At 34.6% G+C, this 21,406-nt stretch overlaps 1 protein-coding gene across 6 annotated transcripts in view; it reads left to right on the top strand.

Annotated features, from left to right (window-relative positions):
• Nucleotides 1-21,406, top strand: part of ADGRL2 (adhesion G protein-coupled receptor L2) — a 206,916-nt gene that overhangs the window by 138,707 nt on the left and 46,803 nt on the right. For all 6 annotated transcript variants that reach the window (XR_015798463.1, XM_088153880.1, XM_088153882.1 and 3 more), the window contains exons 4-5: nt 723-832; nt 11,569-12,369. Coding sequence is in view for 5 of the 6 variants with exons in the window: in XM_088153880.1 (XP_088010006.1) it covers nt 723-832; nt 11,569-12,369 (911 nt within the window). In the remaining variant the exon portion in view is untranslated. The remainder of the gene's footprint in view (nt 1-722; nt 833-11,568; nt 12,370-21,406) is intronic.

The following is a 21,406-nucleotide window of genomic DNA, read 5'->3' as shown; positions in this document are numbered from 1 at the left end:
GAAATCTGGTGTCTTTTTCATGTTCAGGCATGCTTTCTTTTATTTTTAATACTGCACACTTTTTAAAAACATACTCTAATTTTCTATTTTTTTTCTTTTTCTTTTACAATTTTATTTATAGGTGATTATTTTGTTCGTTAGTTTATACTATCATACAATTTTATGATAAGTGTAATCCTCCTGGAAATTTGCCAGTAACACTGTGGGTGGCACAGTGCTTGTCACACCTCCGTAATACCATAAAGGGTGCTGTAGCATTTCCCTCCTCAAAAACCTGGCCCCTCAGAGGCAGGGCACAGGTGTTGGAAAATGCCCAGCTGTGAACAATATCATACAAGTAGTTAAACTGTGATGTTTTCTAAAAATACTGCTGTTAATTATAATAATGACTGAAAATTCATCAGTTGTTTGCAAAATTGAGATTAAAATATAGAGTAGTACTTTCACCACTAAAAAAAAAAAAGAACCCAGACTTTTGAAAAAGGACAGGAATTATCTGTTATTACTCAAACTCTTAGTCATGATTGCTGTGGATCAACATTCATTCTACTAGTGACTAGAAGTACTGAATGAATGAAGTACTCACATTTCCTATACTTTGTGGTTAAAAACCATTGCATCTGGAAAGCATCAAACTATAGAGGGTTACAGAAATTACAACTAGGAGATAAAAATAATGAGAATTATTTTAAAACTCTTACACTGACTTTCTCCTGTTACAGGTGCAACAACAGAACTCAATGTATAGTAGTTACTGGGTCAGATGTGTTTCCTGATCCTTGTCCTGGAACATATAAATACCTCGAAGTCCAATATGAATGTGTCCCTTACAGTAAGTATAAACTTTTTTTTTTTCTTGTTCCCTTACTCTAGCTTTCACAATTGATGCTGGAACCATACTAGATGGAGAAAAGAAGCACATGTTTATGGCCTGAGAACCATTATGCATGCAGAGCACTTACAGTCTGGGGTCTCCAATTAGCTTCACAAAGTATGGAAAGGAGCCATGGTGTGATGCTGGCCAAGTGTCTGTCTGTGTTCTTAAGTGTTTGGCTTTTAAGGCTACTTTGGTTGATTTTTTTCCTCTCACAAAAAGAAACTTGAATTAGCTATTCAAAAGAGTCAGTAGGAATTTGTACTTTTGCCCAGTACCAGTTCTTGACAAATTGGCTTGGCTTGCAGTTCTGTAAAGAAACTTCTGACTTCACTATTAGTCTTTGAAAAGGCTACCTGCTGTGGTAACTTTGGTTCATGAATTGGAGTGTGCCATGAAAGTATCTGGGAATAATATACCAGGTATTATTAAATTTAGCACAGTTTATTTTCCTCTCAGTTTAAATATCATGATCTTTGTTCAATAATACATCTATAATTATGCATTCATCTTTTTTTCAGCAGAATTCCATATTTTAAAAACTATATATCTGTTTAGTTATATTATGTGGGGCTAAGTGATATAGCTGCATGCAAAGGTTCAGGCACCCCTGGCCAAATTTTATGTTTCAATGAATCCACAAGTGAACAGAAGCTGACACAATCACTACATTGTGCAAAATTAAGTACTGTATCTTTTTGCAAATTTGAATTAAATGTAAGATGTTGGATATTTTAGCAGTCTGAAGACAATCTGAAACAACCCTGCAAATCAGTCATGAGCTACTAACAAATAAGAAGGATAAAGGTGTTGGATTGGCCTTCATAGTCCCCAGACAAAATATTACTCAAAATCAGTGAGGAAATCCCAAACATGCTATGTATACAAATAGACCTAAGAATATTTCTGAACTATAAGACTTCTGAAAGGAAGAGTAAGAAAAAATCCACAAGCAAGAATAGGATTCTGAGCTGGCTACAGTGACATTTAGCAACTGTTAATTTCTTTTGCAAAAAAAGGTATAGGTAGTCCTTGCTTAGCGACCACGATTGGGACCAGAAATTCTGTTGCTAAGTGAAAAATCACATGACTGCAGTGAGCTTATGACCTCACTTCCCCTTCAATGAGGGGGAATTAAGCAAATATCCGTGGTCATTAAATGAAACATCATGTGACTGCAACTTACGTTATTACACATATCTCCTCTATTAACTCTGCTTGTCTCAAGCCAGGTGCAAAGTACTCAAATGGTGATCACATGACTGCAACGGTCATAAATGTGTACCGGTTGCAAAGCACACAATTGGCAATCACGTGACTGCAGGACACTGCGACGGTCATAAATGCAAGATTGGTTGCAAAGCTATATTTTTTTACACTTTTATAAATTTGAATGGTCATTAAATGAGGCAGTAAGCAATGATTACCTATATTGCAAAATACCGACTGAAAGGGTGTCCAAAATCTTTGCACCTGCCATACTTAACTATTTTCTAATTCTGAATCCGTAAATTACTACACATTAATAGTATGCATTCAAATTTGCAGAAAGATTCATTATTAATGTACCATGTTGGGGCTGTGAAACTTCCATTTATTTAGGGATTCATTGAAATGTACAATTTAGGGGTGCCTAAATGTTTGTGTACAACTGTATCTCTCTATATCTAATCCTTTTACAGAGGTGTCTCCAGTCCTCCTCCGATAACAACATCCAATTTATGGATTAGTCACCATTCAGCAGCAAAGTGCAAGTTCTTTGGCTGATCAGATGCTGTCCGCAAATCTTGCATTGCTTGGTTCATCCACTTTCTGAAAAGTTTCACTTTTCTTTTTTAGAATTCCATCGTTAAAAGTACATTCAACTTAGTGTCATATTTTTCCATTAGAAGACACATTTCCTACAACTATAAAATTCAGTGGTGCATTAATTGTGCATCCATTTGTTGCTCATGTCTCATTTAATGATTTTAATATTCACAACCTTAAGCTTTTTTATAGTGAAAGGGAGGTACATATTCCATAAAATGAGACAATTTTGGATCAGTGCTGTTCATGTGTTAAAAACAAGGAATGAACCATGTTAACAACCAAATAATATCTAGACTTCATATTTAGATTATTTTTTTCTTAATTACTTCATTAAAAAAGACTATGATATAATTTGCACTGGCAATATTTAGTATTGAATTCTTATATGAACTTTACTGAGAAGCAGTTAAAGGCCAAACACAGTTCATAATTTCTTTCCATTCTTGCTGTGTATTTCTACCATTGTGTCATTGCAAAACAGATGCTTGTGGTTTTATTTTTCTGTACCATCAGTAGATTTGACACCTACTGCATATGCTGAATTTTAGTATCTGTTTTCCATTGTCTCATCACTGGTGGCTCATTATATCATTTTTCTTGTGGCACATTGGGAGTAATGCATTTTCCCTATTAAGAAAAAAATAATTTTACCTTGAAATTACTATTTTAATTACCAGAAAGAGGCTATGACACCATTCAAATGCCACAGTTCTTATATTTCTTGGAATCATTTCCTGTAGCAGGAGGCAGTGTTTAAATATATGTAAATGTTATTTTCAGATCATTTGCTGGGCTGTTTTAGGGCACAAATGTGGATGCATTCCTGCCAGTCAATTTTTTTTTTCTGTCTACAAAAAATTGATTTCTTTTGCAGTTAACTGAAGGATACTCTGCATGGCATTGCAAAATACTGTTTAGTGCTCATTTATTACATATTTTCTAAGTTTTTCTATGCAGGAATAATATGGATAAGACTTTTTTTCTAATTGATGGACCAAATACAGAGTTTAATTTTGAATAAATATATTAGAAATTGATATTGGGTGAATATTTACATTTTTATTACATGTTATTTTTTAAAATCTCAGGATAGCATGATGATGCTTCTTTGTAATTTATACTGTATTTAAAGCATAAAAATATGTTTGTAGCATATGCTGAACTGAAAATAATTATATAACTGAATAGCATGCATAATCAGGTGCAGAACTGCAGCCTTTCTCATGACTGATCAAGCACCAGCTGATTTCAACTTGCAGATTTAAAAACTAGTGTGGCCAATGGAGCAATGTTAATGTTAATAACTCTTAATTGCAGCCAAAATATACACAGTGCTGCTCATGTTGAGTACCTAATTTTGGTATCACTGCCCTTTATGCTGCAGCCAGTAGGATCTTTCTTTCTTTCTACTGAATGTATCTCTAATTCAAAACCCCCACTCTGTCCCCATAGTGACTGTAAGTTATACTGCCTTACTCCCTTGCCTGCTATTTATAGTGGGTGGAGAGATTTATTCAAGCAAAAGTTAAAGCTATGAGTAATATGGCTGTTCTTTTTCTGTATTATCACTTGCGCCATTACAAAATACTTATTATATCATGCATATACATAATAATATGTAGTAATGCCAAAATAAGGTACATATCTGTCATATGAATGTATCCATATTTCTGATACATATTCAGAATGTTCCTAGAAGCTTTATTTGCTTTTTTGAATCTCCATTCTTTTCCGTACCAACCTACTTTCAAATTTCAACTTTCTTCTTTCTGCAATGCCCAACTTCTTTTTCTTTTTACATTCTGTTTGCAATGGGATTGTAAACCTTTTTGTACACATTTTGAAGGTGTTGAAGGCTTTGCAGTGATCATTCACAGCAACCACCAGTATCTGGGATATCCAAAATTCATGTTACTATTGTTATAAAACTGTGCCTATTGCACATACCATTGTGCATCCTGTTTATTTGCAGTAAAGCACTGTACTGCATGGTGTCTCATAGTTAATGCACTTAAGTCCATCGTATGTTTCAGGTTCAAGGCTATGGACAAAGGAAATAATCCTTATCAGGCAGTGCACATTGCCTTCTGAGCTAATTTACTAGCAATACAGCTACAGTATAAAGCACTGTCAGTTATATTTTATTAGAACATAGAGGGGTGACTGCAGTTTCTCACTGCAGTCTTAATTTTGTATTGTTGACCCCACTTGGCCATTAATGGATGACTCTTTCATGCTAAGATGGTACTCTAGCATTTTGTACATGCAACATTTCATTTTCTGTCACAGCAAAGAGATCCAAGAGAGATGAGTAGGTCTGGGTCTCCTACTTCCTTGCAGTGCCGTTTAACAAAATCATTGCTTAAATGATCAGTAATCCAAGAACCAACGTTTTTTAAGAATGAACTAAATTATGAAAACATCAGGGTTGCCGAATGGTAACACTGGAATATATGAGAAAAAACAGTAACCAACCATATAGTTACTGGTCTACATTCAGTTGGAAGCTCCATTGGACCCCAAAAATATGTAGAGCTTTAGGAAAATATGGCACTTTTAATTTGTTACTTTATTTCTGGAGACTTCCTCTAGGCATATATTATTGCATGCAGAAGAAAGAGGAGAAGAAGAATTATCTATGGCAGCCATTGGCCCTGCTAACCCAGCTTTCCAGTTATCAGTTTTGTGACATGCATGGAGTAAAGTAGGGGTTTTGAAACCTTTTCAAGCTATGGAAACCACTGGTTAAAAAAAAAAATTGGAACCCATGATCAAGATACAAAGCTCTAGTGATAAAAATGGGCTGAGTTCCAGTGAATGTTTTCCCCCCTTAGTTTCGTCAGAACCCATAAAGTTCTCAGAAGACTCTAGGCTTCCATGGAATAGATTTTGAAAAATCCTGGCACAGAGTATTTTCTGAAAAGTTTATCAAATGTGTAACAATAAACCAGTACAGTACTTGAATACAATGGAGTTTATTCCTAGATAATGGAATAAAGCTTCCTTAATAAAAGAGGACCTACTTAGAGACATGTATTTTCTAAGTCCATATCCTGCCATAACTGCATTTGCTTAGTTTCCTCTGCTCACTTTGGGATTTCCTTCACAGAACAGCAGGATAGCACACTGCACAGCACTCATTTGTGACCCTTATTTTAAAAATCACTACTCAAAATTAAAGTACTGGCAAACTTATTCTAACCCCATAGAGGAATAGAAGGCCCTGTGGCAAGCCAGATGTTTAGTACAGGAATAATACATTCCAGTGTTCATACACTTCTGTTATTGTTCAGATGTCAGTATATTGTCTCAGTTGACCTCAATCTATCCATTTATCTATTCATTAAATGAACTCCATTTATTCATCAGTTTATGTGGTAAATTATTTGGAGACTATATATAACAAATAGGATAAAAACCTCTTCTGTTGTTTGTTGCTTTCTTCATGTGATTAGGCTTGTATTAGATATAGTGTGTGTTTTGTTCTGCTTCCCAATTTTAAACAGCCATCTAAAATATATTTAATGAGAATTTTCTTCTTTTGTTTTCAAAAATACTTTCTCCTGCCAACAATTCATCTTCCCCACCCCCAAAAACTCCACATTTCCAAGAGAGATTCCTTCAGATGAAATGCTGTTAATATCAGAATTCTAGAATAAGCCTAAAATGCATTGCTTCATCCTTGAATAAGAGTGTTATTGATTAAATTACAGAGGAATGGAGAGCAGTCCACTTGACATTTCTCTGAATTGTGAAGAATATGTTGATACTCCAAATAACCTAAGTCAGTCCTTTTAGGATTAATAAGCACATCAGAGACACCACTTCATACATCTGTGCATGGTGTTTTATTTTAAGCCTTGCTTGGACCCAGGAATTCTGTGGAAAATACTCATAGGTATTTTATTTTCTAGCTGTACTATTGGACCTTGCAGTTTTATTATTTTACCAGGCTGTCCTCAAAAATGTACAGCTGTACTCAATGTGCCCACTGTGTACATGACACTAATATTTGTTTGTTTGTTGTCTTTATGCCATTGTTCTGCTATTCTGAACAGGTACAGTGTTATTTCTTTTAATGTGGAATATGCTCACATCCAGAAACATCAGGAAGTGATGAATTACAAACCTCTTTTTAATTTTTTGTTCTATTTACAGGTAGTCCCCGGGTTAAAAACACCTGGTTTACAGATGACCCATAGTTAAGAACGGAACCTATTGTAACAAAATTAAATACACAATGGTTTGAGTTAATTACACAATACTACTTATGCAGTGTTATGCAATAATACTGTTCTAGCTTACATAAAAATTGGACTTAAGGCCAAACCTTGGGAACAGAACTTGTTCTTAAACTGGGGATTACCTGTACTTGATTATATTCTATTCCCTGGGATATTAAATTGACCTAGATTGTTCAAATCTAGTAAAAATGGACACTGTCCAGATGAAGCTGCATCTGAGAATCGTTAGAATTAATAGAAGTAATTAAACTGTACATTTTACAGTTAATGACGGAATACAGTGCATGAGATTCATGTGGTAGACTATGGTATTAAAAAGAAATGTGATGGTTCCAAATAATTACTGTCATGGAAATGTTTTTTGGATAATGCCAACATGTTTAAAGTAAATTTGGTATGAAATATGTAATAAATTTCCATGGCATTGAGGCATGCTGCATTAAGAATGCCATGACCAGCATTTTTCAAGGTAAATGATTTTCAACCAAAGAAAAAGTAAATAAAGCAATTTTATAGCTAGTAGTTATTTTGCAGCAAGTTGCTTATATATTTCACTCCAAGTCTTGCATGTACTCTGATATATATGTAGCCTTCCCCATTAGTTTCAATAGGGAAAGAGCTATGGATGCAAGTGTATGTGGACACAAATCAGCATTTATTTAAACAAATGGAAAAGTCCTACAGGGGAGGGAGCTTTATGGAAAGCACATAGTTGTACTGACTGTGTTATCTTCATATATCCCTGCCTTGAATAAATTATGATAAATGATAACTCCTTTTCCTGATTTTGGGATAATTTGATGCAGAATATCTTAAGTTGCCTAAATGTAAATATAAGTCTGACTTTTGTTTCTCGTTATTGACTATTGTACTTTGCTTCTTCCTTCTAGAGTGTTATACTTATTCCTTTTAGACAGAAGATTTAATTCAGGCCTGAAAAGTCATTCTGTCTCTCCAGAGTCCAATTCAACAGCATAAAGTACCAAGATGAGATCATGCAATTGTATAACTTTGCTAATAAGGGGAGGGACAGAGAAATAGATAATTGCATAATAGTCATGTGGAATAATGCACAAACATTATTTAAACATATTTTTAAACTCCAGGAACAATTCTCTCAGTAAGAAGAAATTGCAGTTGTGAAAGTCAAAATTGGCCAGATTTTAATGTGGACCTTACCTTTTTTTTTTTCCCCCCTCTGGGATATTGATTACTTTTTCTGCTCAATAAAAAGTCTTGCCTTTCTTCTTCTTTTCCTTCTCCTTCTCACCTCTTCAATTATACAAACCATTTTATATATGCGAGGAACATTTCAACCAAAAATGTTTCTACCGTTGATCTTTAAAATGTTTCTAATATTGGTTTTATGTTTGAATAAACCACCCTGAGTCTGAGTCTCTAGTAAGTGGGATAAAGTATCGTTGGAGCAGATGTCTCCATTTAGCTGCTTTAGTGAAAACATTTATTATTTCTAAACATTTATTATTTCTGAGAAATCTCAACATTCCCATTTCTAAGCAGTGGGAAATGAAACCAGGGTAAGTTGTATAATCTACATTAAACCACTGTAGCAAATTAAATGATGAGGTGAACTAAGAGTTGTAGGATCTGATGGAGTCAAGGTAGTGAGTTTATTCCACTTTTAATGCATAAAAGTCACCTGCACAGGTATCTGTTATTGAGTTTGTGATTCTGCATATGTATGTGGGATGCGGGCAGAGAGATTTTCATTGTATCATGTTTCTCGGCTATGGAATAGCTGGTAGTAATCTATCCATTCTCCTAAACAAATTACCCTTTTTGCTCCCCTGCCCTCTTGAACCTCTATTCCTTTAACCCTAGTACTTTCAACCAGCAATACAGCTAACTTGAAGAAGAAGGTATCATGATGAGAGGGGAAAGTATGTTCCATGAGGGAAAAGAGTATAGTTCTATCCTTTCCAAGAAGTTCTACTCTTACTTGTGGGGTTTGTCAAGAGGAACACACCCACTCACTTTGATCTAGTGGAGCAAAAAGTACATATATTCTGTCTTGAGGTATATAGCCAGGATTTTCTGAATGAGAAAAGACATTATCTCTCTGAAGATGGTTTTCTATAATAGTAATAGCCAAAAAGAGAGAGTTCAAATAATAAAATTGGTAATCTTATCTCCCACTTGGCAGAGTGGGAAAGGTCATCCTACCTAAAGACTTGTCTAAAATTGAACAAGCCTATATGAACTCAGAGAAGACAGCTGTATTTTAAAGCAAAGTAAGGAAAGTTCATAGTTCTGAATTATAACACGAGTGTGAAAGACTATGTCTCTACCTTTGTATGGTTCAACTTCACTTTCAATACTTGTAATATGAAAACATGTTTTGCACAATGCCATCTAGATGTTCAAATTATCTGCTTTCTCTGCACTCTTTGTTCTTCATTTGTATTATTTTAGGCTGAACTGCTGGAGTCTACTGTCATTTTTGAATTGGCTTTCAGATACAATCAGTAGCTATACATATTACAGGCTGGAATGATCTGCTATACAAAAATGTATAGCCAAAATAAGTGGTTTCATTCAATTTTATAGGCTTTTCTTTTCCATTCTTTTCTTTTCTGAAAATTCTACAATTGGGAAATCTTTGATTTAAAGAAAAACTCAAAGCTCCTATAAATTCATTAATTCTGAAAGGCATAGACTTTTAACACTAATGATATATTGGGTGGATGCACACATCATGTTAAGCTCTTACGTAGTTTGTTTAATCTTGGGTTAGGGTGCTGTATAAAATCCCAGCCAATTGTGTTCCACTCCCCACCCCAGTAGCTCTATTCCATAGCTCAATCCACTGTATTTATTCTTAAGAAATATTCTTCTATGTTGTAATTACTTGTATGCATGCCCAATTTTATTTGGAATTTTTGTCCAGTTCCTCCTTAACTGAAAGGTCCAGAGAAGCTAAGGACCACAAGAGATTTTTTTTTTAAATAATTAAACAGATTTGTATTTGGAAAAGTAGGAAATTAAACTCAATATGAACTGGTGATTTACATAAAAAAACAAACCAGTTGAAAACTCTTAAAATGCCCAAATATATTGGGTTTACTTCTGGTTCAAGATTTGGGTTTTGCAGTTTCAAAGAAGCTTTGCAAGAGGCTAGCCAGAATTAAATATTTAAAATGTAAAGGCTAATCTAATTTTACTAGTACCTCCTCCAATTTCAGTGACACTTCTGTCCTGCAGAAGAATAGGATTGGGCCCCCAAGAGGTACCCACCTATGCAAATCCATTTATCCTTTCCTTTAACCAAAGAGGTTTCTTTATACTAAAATGTGTTATATAATTATATAAAACACATATATGATAATAGCATATTAATAGAAAGCCTTTTTACATGGACTTGTTAAGGCTGCTTGGGTAACAGAAGGCTATGTATATCATGCATTAGTCAAGTCTTTCATTATTTATTCAGGTTGACTAAGTGAAACTACATCCCAGCATTTTCTGTACTGCCTCTTTAACCTACTAAAATGATTGATCCATGTTCACTTATGTAACTGTAGAATCTTTCTCCAGCTAGGTTTTCCTGTTGTCTGTTTCTCTCTATCCAATGTTGTGCAGTTCTTATTCTCCCTGTGTTTAACATCTGTTAACTAATTTAATCTTCGCCTAATAGTCAATTTGTGTTAATCTTCTTTTTTTTTTCCTTGCACTTTTTTTTTCATTTTTCTTCCGATGCTTGAAATAGAAGTGGAGCAAAAAGGTAAATAACGTATATAGTCCAAACCCCTCAGCTCCTTGTTATGTGCCTTATGGATGTTAACCTCCTCCCCTTACCCCTCCCCACAACACTCTGAAATTATAATAATCAGCAGGATCTCATAAGTATCCCTCCTAAAGAAGTTGATTTTGCAACTTTGCAATAAACTGACTTGGCTGCTAAACTGACTCTGCTATTTAAAAGCAGGTGGTGGGATTTAGTGTCTGATGCACCTGCTCTGGGATGAAGACTCCCGTTGCTTTCTTCCTCCCTTTCTTTCTCTTTCCCTGTCTTTCTCTCACCCATGACTACTACTTGTTAATAAAAATGTCATCTTGCTTGGCTTCCAGAACCCTCTCCATAGCATGCCATAATTACAGGGTTCCTGGTCTGTTCCATCCATTGCTTTGGTTGCTCTTTATTTTTGTTGCTCTTGATGAAGGTCTATGGATATGATGTTTTAATTTTAATTTTTCCCCCTTGTATGTCAAAGCAGCTTTATTTTCAGTCTGAGGGTTTCTTAATGTTTCTTGAAAATTTAAGAGTTAAAGAAATCACCAATCAGTTGAACTGCTGCACATCAGTTAAAAGGTCTGGAGTGTAAATGCTGTTATGCAAGGGTAGTTCTATTTTTCCAGATTTAGTAATATGTCATAGAACCTTGGTTTGTTGTTAGAGAAAAGACTGCACATAGTGGTTACTATTGTAACTTTAAGAACCATGACAAAGTATAATACATGCATTAATTACATATGAACTATAGGCATTGTTATTAGTTAAAGGATCTTTTTTTTCTTTAAAGTCATACAGACATAGAGTGTTTGCCTAGACTTTATTGATTTTGTGAATTTTATTTATTTTTTAATCCATCTTGTCTTGCTTCTCTCTGTGACTGCCAGTTTTTGTTTGCCCTGGGACGTTGAAAGCTGTGGTGGATTCCCCAAATTTATATGAAGCTGAGCAAAAGGCAGGTGCTTGGTGCAAAGATCCTCTTCAGGCTGCAGATAAAATATACTTCATGCCATGGACTCCATACCGCACTGATACTTTGATAGAATATGCATCTTTAGAGGACTTCCAAAATGGACGCCAACAGACAACATATAAGCTTCCAAATCGAGTGGATGGTACTGGATTTGTGGTGTATGATGGTGCGGTCTTTTTTAATAAGGAAAGAACCAGAAACATTGTGAAATTTGACTTAAGAACTAGAATTAAGAGTGGAGAGGCTATTATAAATTCTGCCAACTACCATGACACGTCCCCTTACAGATGGGGGGGAAAGACTGATATTGATCTGGCAGTGGATGAAAATGGCTTGTGGGTAATTTATGCTACAGAACAAAACAATGGAATGATAGTTATTAGCCAACTCAATCCATATACTCTGCGTTTTGAAGCAACATGGGAAACAACATATGACAAACGGGCAGCCTCTAATGCTTTTATGATATGTGGGGTGCTTTACGTTGTGCGATCAGTTTACCAAGACAATGAAAGCGAAACTGGTAAAAACTCAATTGATTATATTTACAACACCAGGTTAAGCAGAGGAGAATATGTAGACATTCCTTTTCCCAACATGTATCATTATATTGCTGCTGTGGATTACAATCCAAGAGACAATCAGCTGTATGTATGGAACAACAATTTCATCCTACGATATTCTCTGGAGTTTGGTCCACCTGATCCTGCCCAAGGTAGGAATTCCCTTTTAATTATTTAAAGTACCTGCTTACTGAAATGAGATTCTGGGGTATTTAGAATTAGCAATGAGTGTCCTGCTCTGCAAAAACAAAACAAACAAAAGGAGAATTTTGATTTAAATTTTACCTATGCTAGAGCAAAATAAGGACAAGCGTTACCTCAATACAGAAAACTCTATTCCTGATACTCCATCTATTTGTAATGAGAAATATGTTAGCATTGGTGTTTTTCTCTCACTTCAGAATGAAATATATAGAAACCATGTTAATTATTTTGTGCTAGCACGAGAACAATATATGATTGAAAATCATCTTGTAGAGACTGGGTTTTTTGTTGCTTTTTTCCTTTGGCATGGATATTGTGAAGTTTTTCATTTCAGTTTCCATTTGAGCTCCAAGGAATGTTATTTAATATTTTTCTAGCAAGTTATTGCGTACTCAGATTTCCAATTATGTGGCAAATTCAGAATAGAATAAGTATAGGAACCTAAAAGATAGTATCATTATATAAACTGCCAGTGAGCAGACATTTAGGAAGTTTCATCACTGAAGAAATGTCTCCAATATACTGTGGTTCACATATAGATATTAAATACTAAGAATGTTGTATTAGATAAAAAAAAATTGGCAAGGGAATGCAGGAAAAATATTTTGTTACAGTCTGCTGAAACCTACTCAGCTTAGAATATATGTTATGCACAGAGAGACGTTTGTGGACGTTGCTGTTTTTGTTGTTGTTGTTGTTTTATTCTATATCTTATTAGACATTCCTCTTCAGCTGTTGATGGACTTTGATTTTATCATTTCTGTTATGTAGAACTGATTGCATGGTATAAATGTAAAAGAACTATATGGTCAGACGTACTATAAAGTAAGATATGGCTATATACTAAAGTTGTAGAAGTACTATATACATATGAAAATGCTACTAATATGTATCTTCATTTCTGAATAGATAACAGCTCATCCTGAGTAGTAAGATCAATGTCATCAGTTGGGGGGGGAAAAAAGAGAGTAATTGGTATAGCCTTTAGCTTAATTTTAGTAGAGGTTCTAAGAATTTGAAAAGTAATCTCTTGTACCACTATTTATTTAAACATACAGGAGAATGTTTAAAGGCTACTCTTCGAAGCTTTTTTAAGGCAGAGAAGTAAAACTGTTATATATAAAAAAGGGAAAGTGGAATATTTTCTATTTTACCAGTACATGTTTAAAACATTTCATTTAGATTACTTCTCATGCTAATTTCTTAAATGGATTATAATAAATTTTCTATTTAAATGACTAACTTTAAACTTGATACTGTTTAAACCCCAAAACACACTCATACAGAAAAACCTATTCTGCTGAAAACAATGAACACACATTTTGAAGGAAAGCAGCAAAAATTGTCTGGACTGATTCACCAAGCAGTGGATTTTGTCCGGTGACTGGAGCAGCATCCATTCCTTTGACAAATTTAGACAAACTTGGATCCAACAGATTTTATGCCTTAAATCCAACATCTGTTAAACCAAGTGTTGAGGGTTTACTATAATCTAGAATTTCTAAAAACAATGAATATAATAAAATAACAATAAGGAAATACTCATGCAAGCATATTTTTCAAGTGAGGGGTTTAAATAATCCCATGCTTTATTTCATTGTCCTGTATGTAGGAATAATCTGTTATATGTTCACAATAAACATGCAGCAGCCACTTGATGTGGGTAAGCAGAAAAGAATTACAATTTATACTTATTTTTAAAAGCATAAAGTATATAAATAGTTAATTACTCTTCTCAATCCAAATGATCTTGAAAATGTTGCAGAAGGTTTATTTAAAAAATACTGGATTGGACCCAAAATTAGTATTAGTTTCATTAAATCCATTAAAGTTAGTAAGACAAATTGATTTTAGTGAGTCTGTTCTAAATATGACTAAATCTGGGTCTGATCCAATGAAGTAAACAAATACAGCTCATTCTTTGATATCAGTTTTCAAAAATGGACATTCAGGGACAAAGAAAATCAGTCAAAAAAAAAATTTTTTTTAAATAATGATTAAAGTTTATGCATACTGCTCAGAGTTAAAGCAGATATAAGCTAGTGTTTCTGCACTTTTCTGCTTTTAGAAAGGAAATTGTCCTAATATCAGACTCCTAATGATGTCACAGGGTCAGAGTCTCCATAGCAGAAGCCATGGCCTGTCCTTCTGGAATGTCTAATTTGGACCATTATGAAGAATTCAACAATCTTTCCCACTCTACTTGTGATGAGTGCAGTAATGATATGTTCACAGACTCAACCAGCCCTGTCTTTCATCTTGTAGCCTGTCAGTACCTGTCTGTACCATAGCTTCCTTCTTCAAAATATTTCAAATACTGTATTTGCCCTCTTTTTACTAAATAGAATTATTTATCTCTCCCACTCTACCTTAGCCCCCCATAGCTAAATATCATACTTAACCTCATCCATGTCAATTTCCCCCCCTAAGGTACAAGAAGAGATATTCCTCATGTTACTCCTCTATATTATACTGTAATATCTGTAGCAGTGCCAGAAATTATTTATAGACTGGTTCCATAAAATGCTTAGTTTTTATTCCTGCAGCATTAAGACCACAGCTTAATCATTCTTCCAGGCCCCATGCAAAATTAACTTCATGGAATATGAGGCGTTGTTGCCAAACTAATTCTTTTCGGGTCTAAGGTATTTCTAAGTCATTTTGAAGTTCAGTATCTCACATAACACTCAGAGGACTAGTGCAGCCCTTGACCCAGGCAATAAGGCACACTCCTAAACTAAATTAGGAGTGATTTAGTTTTAATTTCTTTTATTACATTTCTTTTTCACATTTCCTCCAATAGCTCACAATTGCATATGTGGTATTGTCTCCTTCTCCCACTGTATCTCAAGAGCTCAACCTAGTGAGATAGGCTAGGTTGACCTAAAGCTATTCAATGAAGTAAATGAAAGAATAGGAATCTGAACCTGAGTTTTCTAATTTCTAGAGTGGCAATAGTAGTAGCTGAGCAGTTGTAGATCTTACTACTACTTCTACTGTTATAACTGCTATTGCTGTTTACTATTTTTACTGTTGTTTTGCTTTGATATGCTGACCTATACTGCATTTGAGCACCTCTTTAAAAAAGTAACAAATTGAGAAGGTCTAATTTCCTTTGCATCTAAAACTGAAGAATCCATTAAACAATTATATTTGATTATTTTTTTAATTTAGTGGAATACGTTTTAAAAATTTACTGTTATATTTGTGTTATATAACAGGAAAACCATTTTCTGACTTTATAGGCAGCTATTTGATATGCTTGTCAGTATTTCAAAATCCAAGATTAAAAAACGGGTTAGCACTATCTTGTCATATTTTCTATGAATGAAGTCCCACAGTATTATAGGGCCTATTTCTGTCCTAAGTATGTTTAGGTTTATTCCCTTTGACTCTGAGGCCTTTTTTTCTTAATAACTCCCTGAATTGATCTCTTGTTGATATTCATGCATTCAAGTGCTTTCTGGCACTTTCAGACGCATGAAACCAGGGTATATAACCAGACAAATGGCAGAACATTTAGACAATATCAGCAGTCTGAGAAGATGCAATTTTCCCCAACCTATTTGCATGAATTGCTGTAGATATGTCTTTTGTTTCAACATGAGAAACTTCTCTCTCTTTTCCTCCTTAAATAACAGAGCTGTTGTGTGCAATTATTCACTGCCAACACCATGCAGATGGGAATCTTATAATCAAAATGGGTTTGGTCTTCTTTCCAACATACTACATAGCTACAAAGCAGCTGAGAAACAGTTACAAAATTTCTGTGCAGTTATCCCAAATGCAAAAAAACAACTTTTAACTAGAATGGGTGTCTGTTATACTCAGAGTTGCTGAATTGATTGATATCTTAAAATGTAGATATTGCTAATTATTTTCTGCCAAATACATATTCTCCTGCAACCTTCCTTAATTTCTGTTTTTGCCAAATCTGTTTGGATGCTTGTGGTGCCACCTTTAGGGAAGGAAGTGTAGATCTCCTCCATTCTGGTAAACAAAAATCTGAATTTGATTTTTCCACAGTGCCATTTATCATTCTAAGCACTTAGCTTTAGTTTTGGAATTTTAAATAGTTCCACAGCATAGGTAGCACTAATACTAAAATTGTGCAGATCATTTTTCAGACAAAGCAGATGTATTTCGGAATTCATTTTTAATAGCCACACTGGTGGCAATGGTATCTGTCTTTGCAAATGAACAGCTGCACATAAAGTGCTGAATGAAATTATATGCTCTTGTGATTCTAACCTCCTAGCTGGACTCAGAAAAGAGTCATCGTGATCCCTTTTAGTGATGTTAAGCTGTAGGGCACAAGGGTAGCTTAAATGAGATAGAAGCTGTCAGAAGTAAGAGATCTGTGAGAGTATTAATTGCACGATTGTTGATACAGATTTCTGTCATGGAGAATGACTTAATTAAACACATGGTGTCTAGAATATCAGTAATAAGGAAAACCTCCCCCAGATTCTTTCTATAGTGCCCTAAGATCTGAATCAGTAGTGGCTTCTTGACACTTTCCCAAGCATTTGTGATGCTTTTGACAACATTAATTGAGAAAGCATTGGAAGCCTGGCTGCATTGTAATCAAAAGAAAATTACAGAGATTTCACAAGATGCCAGGCAAGTGCTTACAGAGAAGATAGACAGGTTTGAGAAGTCTTTTTCCTTTTTTCTTTTTCAGCAGGTAGGCTGAATAGAAAGTTCAGCAAGATTGCACAGGCAGCACTCTTATCAGACTAGCAATGAAACGCGGCACTCCAGAAGTTTTTTTTGTTGGGGATGGAAAATGAGAATCAGAAAACCATGATTTTTAGAAAGAGTTCTTGAGAGTCCTCAGTTAGAAACAAGGAAATGGCTAGGTAGACAGACAGAAATGTGTGCATTCTATTCTATATAAAAACTATATAGAATGTAAAGGAGACAGGTAGGAAGACGTAAGCATATGTAGAAGCCATTCATGCATTAATCTTACAGAAGTCTGGTCAGAGGTCTTCAACAGGCACTGAATGTTTGTAATACTAGGCACCTTATGAACTTCAGGGGAGATTTACAACCATAGTAAAAAAGCATGATTTTATAATTTATATAATGTCTTCAATAAACTTGGAGTGAAACAAATGAAACGCACAAACAACTCAGGCTATCTTAAACATTCCTTTGCTTGCAGAGAATGTGGGATGCGTTCAGCTTTCACCATTACAGGAATTCAGAAAAAAATATTTTTTGGGGGGTGCAAATTCTTGTCTGCATTTTCACAGAACTAGAAGCTCCTCATCTTTTTCTTTCTCTTCCCCTTCTCCCTACCCCCACAAGAAAGAAAGAAGCATTCTTTTCAGGTTCTTTGAAAAACAGACGTCTGCCTATCTCCTTGTTTGCATTTGTGGTTAAATTCAATTTACATTCAAGAATATATGTTTTTAGAAGTTATAGCCTAAGGGTAGAAGAGGTTTAAATCCTTTTTTAAAAAAGCATAAGCCTTTAGGAAATAAGTGTCAAAGAAAAAAAATTAAACCTGAAAAGTGTCAAATCCAGTTGTTTCCAGAAGGCCTGACATTGTAGGGAGTGAATCCTTGTCACAGTTTGTAAATTCCTCCAGGCAGGGACCTGTCTCTTCTTTGTTTGGAAAAGTGGTGAGCACACCAGTGGAGATACAGGTATTAAAAAAAACAAAAAACAGAAGCGAAGTTCTGAGTTGTGTTGCTCCACCAGCTAATAATTCTTTGAATATCGCAATAGCTGGAGGCAGGTTAATACTCTGATGTGCAGATGGACTTGCTAATTCTATCTTTTGGGGAGGTATATTAAAATGCCATTTTTTAAAATTTGGATATATCTTTTGATGACTGGCTGCTTGTTTCTTTTTCTTCTCTGTAGCTTTCCAGGAAATTGTTATTTACAATTCTGATCATCTTTTATAAGCCATGATGGATCTAATCAGATCTCCTTTCCTGAAAACCAGATGATATCCTTAGTTTCATGTAGGAAATCCCATGGTTCACCCCTCTTCCCACACTGAATGATAATGATTTAAGGGAGAGAAACTTTCAGTTTCATGGGTTCCTTTTCAGGTTTTCCAAGCCTCTGTGCAAAAAGCAAAGCTGCAGAATGCCTACCGTACACATATCTGTTGAGTGAGATCATTTGGGGAGTGGACGCTCATTAATACAACAAACATTCCCCTCTCTCTTCCTTTTACATCTTATTCAGAGGAGCCAATGGGATCAGTAATGGGACAGGATAAGATTTCATTCCCATCAAGATAACTTGCTAAACCAGGGATCTCAAAGTTTTCTCTGCTGTTTGGCACATTTAGAATTCTGAAAGCATGTTCTGAGAAGTCTCGCAAAAAGGTTACTACCACGAGTGTGGCCAGTTACAAAACATTCTTTTACCAGAATGCAAACTGGTAAGATTGTTTCCAGTATGCTGTCTACCACCTCATATTCGCTTTGTCGATCTTTCTGGAAGGTGTGCGCTGTTTTGAATAAAACAATGGGCTACAGTTGCCTATCATTATATGGGACCCAGGGGCATTGCTGAAAATATTATGTTTTATTTTTAAATACCTGGCTTCCCAGGTATTTATTTATTTTAAAATATTTCATCACATCTTTTAAAAATGGAACTGGTGGGCCCATTGCTCCCACAGGCATATCAAAGAAGTCTACCTTACTGGCAGGGGGGTTGTCCCCCCCCATCTTTAAAGCCACACATTCAAATCCTGGTTACATGGTTATAAAGTCAAGCAGTGTTTTTAAAGCCATTTTGTTGTAATGTTTAAGGTTTTGGACAAATAGTGGGTTCAAATCCCTTTCAGCAATCTATCTTGAGAGGATTGATGTTATGGGGGTAAAATGAAGAGAGAAGATCCCATGTAAGCCTCCTAGATGGAAAGGCAGGATTACCAATCTAACAAATGTTGCTATCAGTCACCTCAGACAGTACATTGCCTAGTACTTTTTTTTTTCAGGCATGTTCCTGTTTTCCACTTGATATCTAGTGAAATAATCATTTTGGGATTTAGCATCTGAACCTTTAAAAAAAAAATTGCAGTAGCAAATTTTTTCTATTTTTTTTCTAGTTAATTGTTAATTTTCATTGTTTTTAACTATAGGTATTATACTATTTATTATTTTATTTTATAACTTACACTGTAAACCATAAACATATTAGTATATCAAATTATAAAATAAGTCAATATATATGTAAATACTGTGTAATAGTTTAACATAGCAACATTTTCTGGAATGTATCACAACAGAGCAGGTACATTCCAGGCATAGCAATATATTATTTTAGCAATATACGAGCTGCATCTAATTGTGCTATATTAAATTGAACTGATACTCTAGATCTCCTACCACAAATTATTTAACTCATTAGTTAGATCTTTGAAGTGCTCATGTTATTAAAGAGAATATGTTTTCCAATTATTCATTTAAAAGTTAGTGATAATTCAAAGCTACTTTAATGAATATAGAGATCAAATGTAATAACTATTCTGAGTAAATAATACTGAGGAAAAAGAGAACTACATTGCCAACTTAAACTCTTAATAAAATAGATTAAGTCAATTATGCAAGACGGCATTTTGGTGAAATTTATTTCTATTTGGAAAATAGTGTGCTAAATTTAAAAATCTAACCTGGGAATTTGTTTTCCTGATAATCTTGAAAATGACTGACAATGCTTCATTTTGTTGTTATTGTGAACTGTCTATCAAACCTGTCCATTTTTTCGTGGAGAGTTTGCACTGACTACAGTGTTTCTCTACAGACCTTGATTCAGGAAATAAATCAACTAGAACTAGATTCTAAATCTCTATTGCTATTCAGAAATTGAAATGTCTGTGTCCTCATTGACTACCACTGGGAATCAATAAATTATTTTAGCCCCCCCCCCCCAGTTTGACAAAATTGGATTAAATTTGAAGGCAGAGTAGAGGATAAACTTGCACAAGTCAAGAGGTTTTGTTCTAGATAAATGATGATTTTTCTAAAAAATAAGGAATTGTTAAGGGTGTCCATGGAAGGGGACATAAGGGAGCAAGTAATGTCACAACACACATGATGTCATTGTAGTTTTGAACCTATGGGAATTGCCATTTTCTGGAAGAAGAGCAGCCTTGAAGTTTTCATGTTTCTTTTAAAGATGCACTTATTCCCCAGTTGTTATGTGCATCATTATAATTGTTATAAATGTCATATATAACTTATCATAATTGGAAAAAAAACTGTAGTAGAATGATAAAGACTTTTTTTTTTTTTTTTGGTGGAAAGAGAATTTCAGATTTAATGAGAGAGAGTTTTGCTGCCCTTTCTCTCTGCTCTGTGTTTGCTTGTTTGGTGATCTGCATGAAGAAGTAGAAATATTCAGGCATTTAGGTGTAAGGTCTAGGGAGTTATACTGAATCAACCTTAGTTTAAGGTATTTGTTAAATTAGCAGCAAAGACACAAATTCATTAGGATATATTTCAAGCAGCACCCTCCATCCCTACCTTTTTGCCTTCATATCTGAAATGTTGCTCAGATCTAGAAAATATAGCTGGCCCACATCCCTTCCATGGCTTTACTTTTGAAATGTGTAAGAGGTGTAAAACTCCCCACACAGTATAATATTTAATAGGAGTACCTCTTAACCATGTAAATAATAATAATAATAATAATATAATAATAATATCTCATTGTTTAATTTTTAAGTGTTGGCAGGTATTTACATCATTTACATAGATCCAAAATAGCTTGGATTCTGTAGAAAATAGCTTTGTACTTGGAATGGTTGCCCTGATTATTTATGTTAATGTTGATAAAATGAACATTTCTAGAAGTCAAAAGAGAAGTAACTTGTTGAAAACTAGTTGTCTGAACACAGATGATTCAGCAGTATAGTTGCCCTTGGCTTGAAGTAGTTCTTGTTTTATTAGAAAGGGAGGTTTATTACTTCTTGCTTTATTAGAAAGCAAGACATTAGTTCTTGCTTTA

The sequence above is a fragment of the Python bivittatus genome, unplaced genomic scaffold (genome assembly GCF_059951505.1).
Source record: "Python bivittatus isolate LINGU-HERP-01145 unplaced genomic scaffold, Pbiv_v1 ctg000700_np1212, whole genome shotgun sequence".
NCBI lineage: Eukaryota > Metazoa > Chordata > Lepidosauria > Squamata > Pythonidae > Python > Python bivittatus.
Note: the sequence above shows the minus strand (reverse complement) of the source record. Positions and strands in the feature narration are given on the sequence as shown.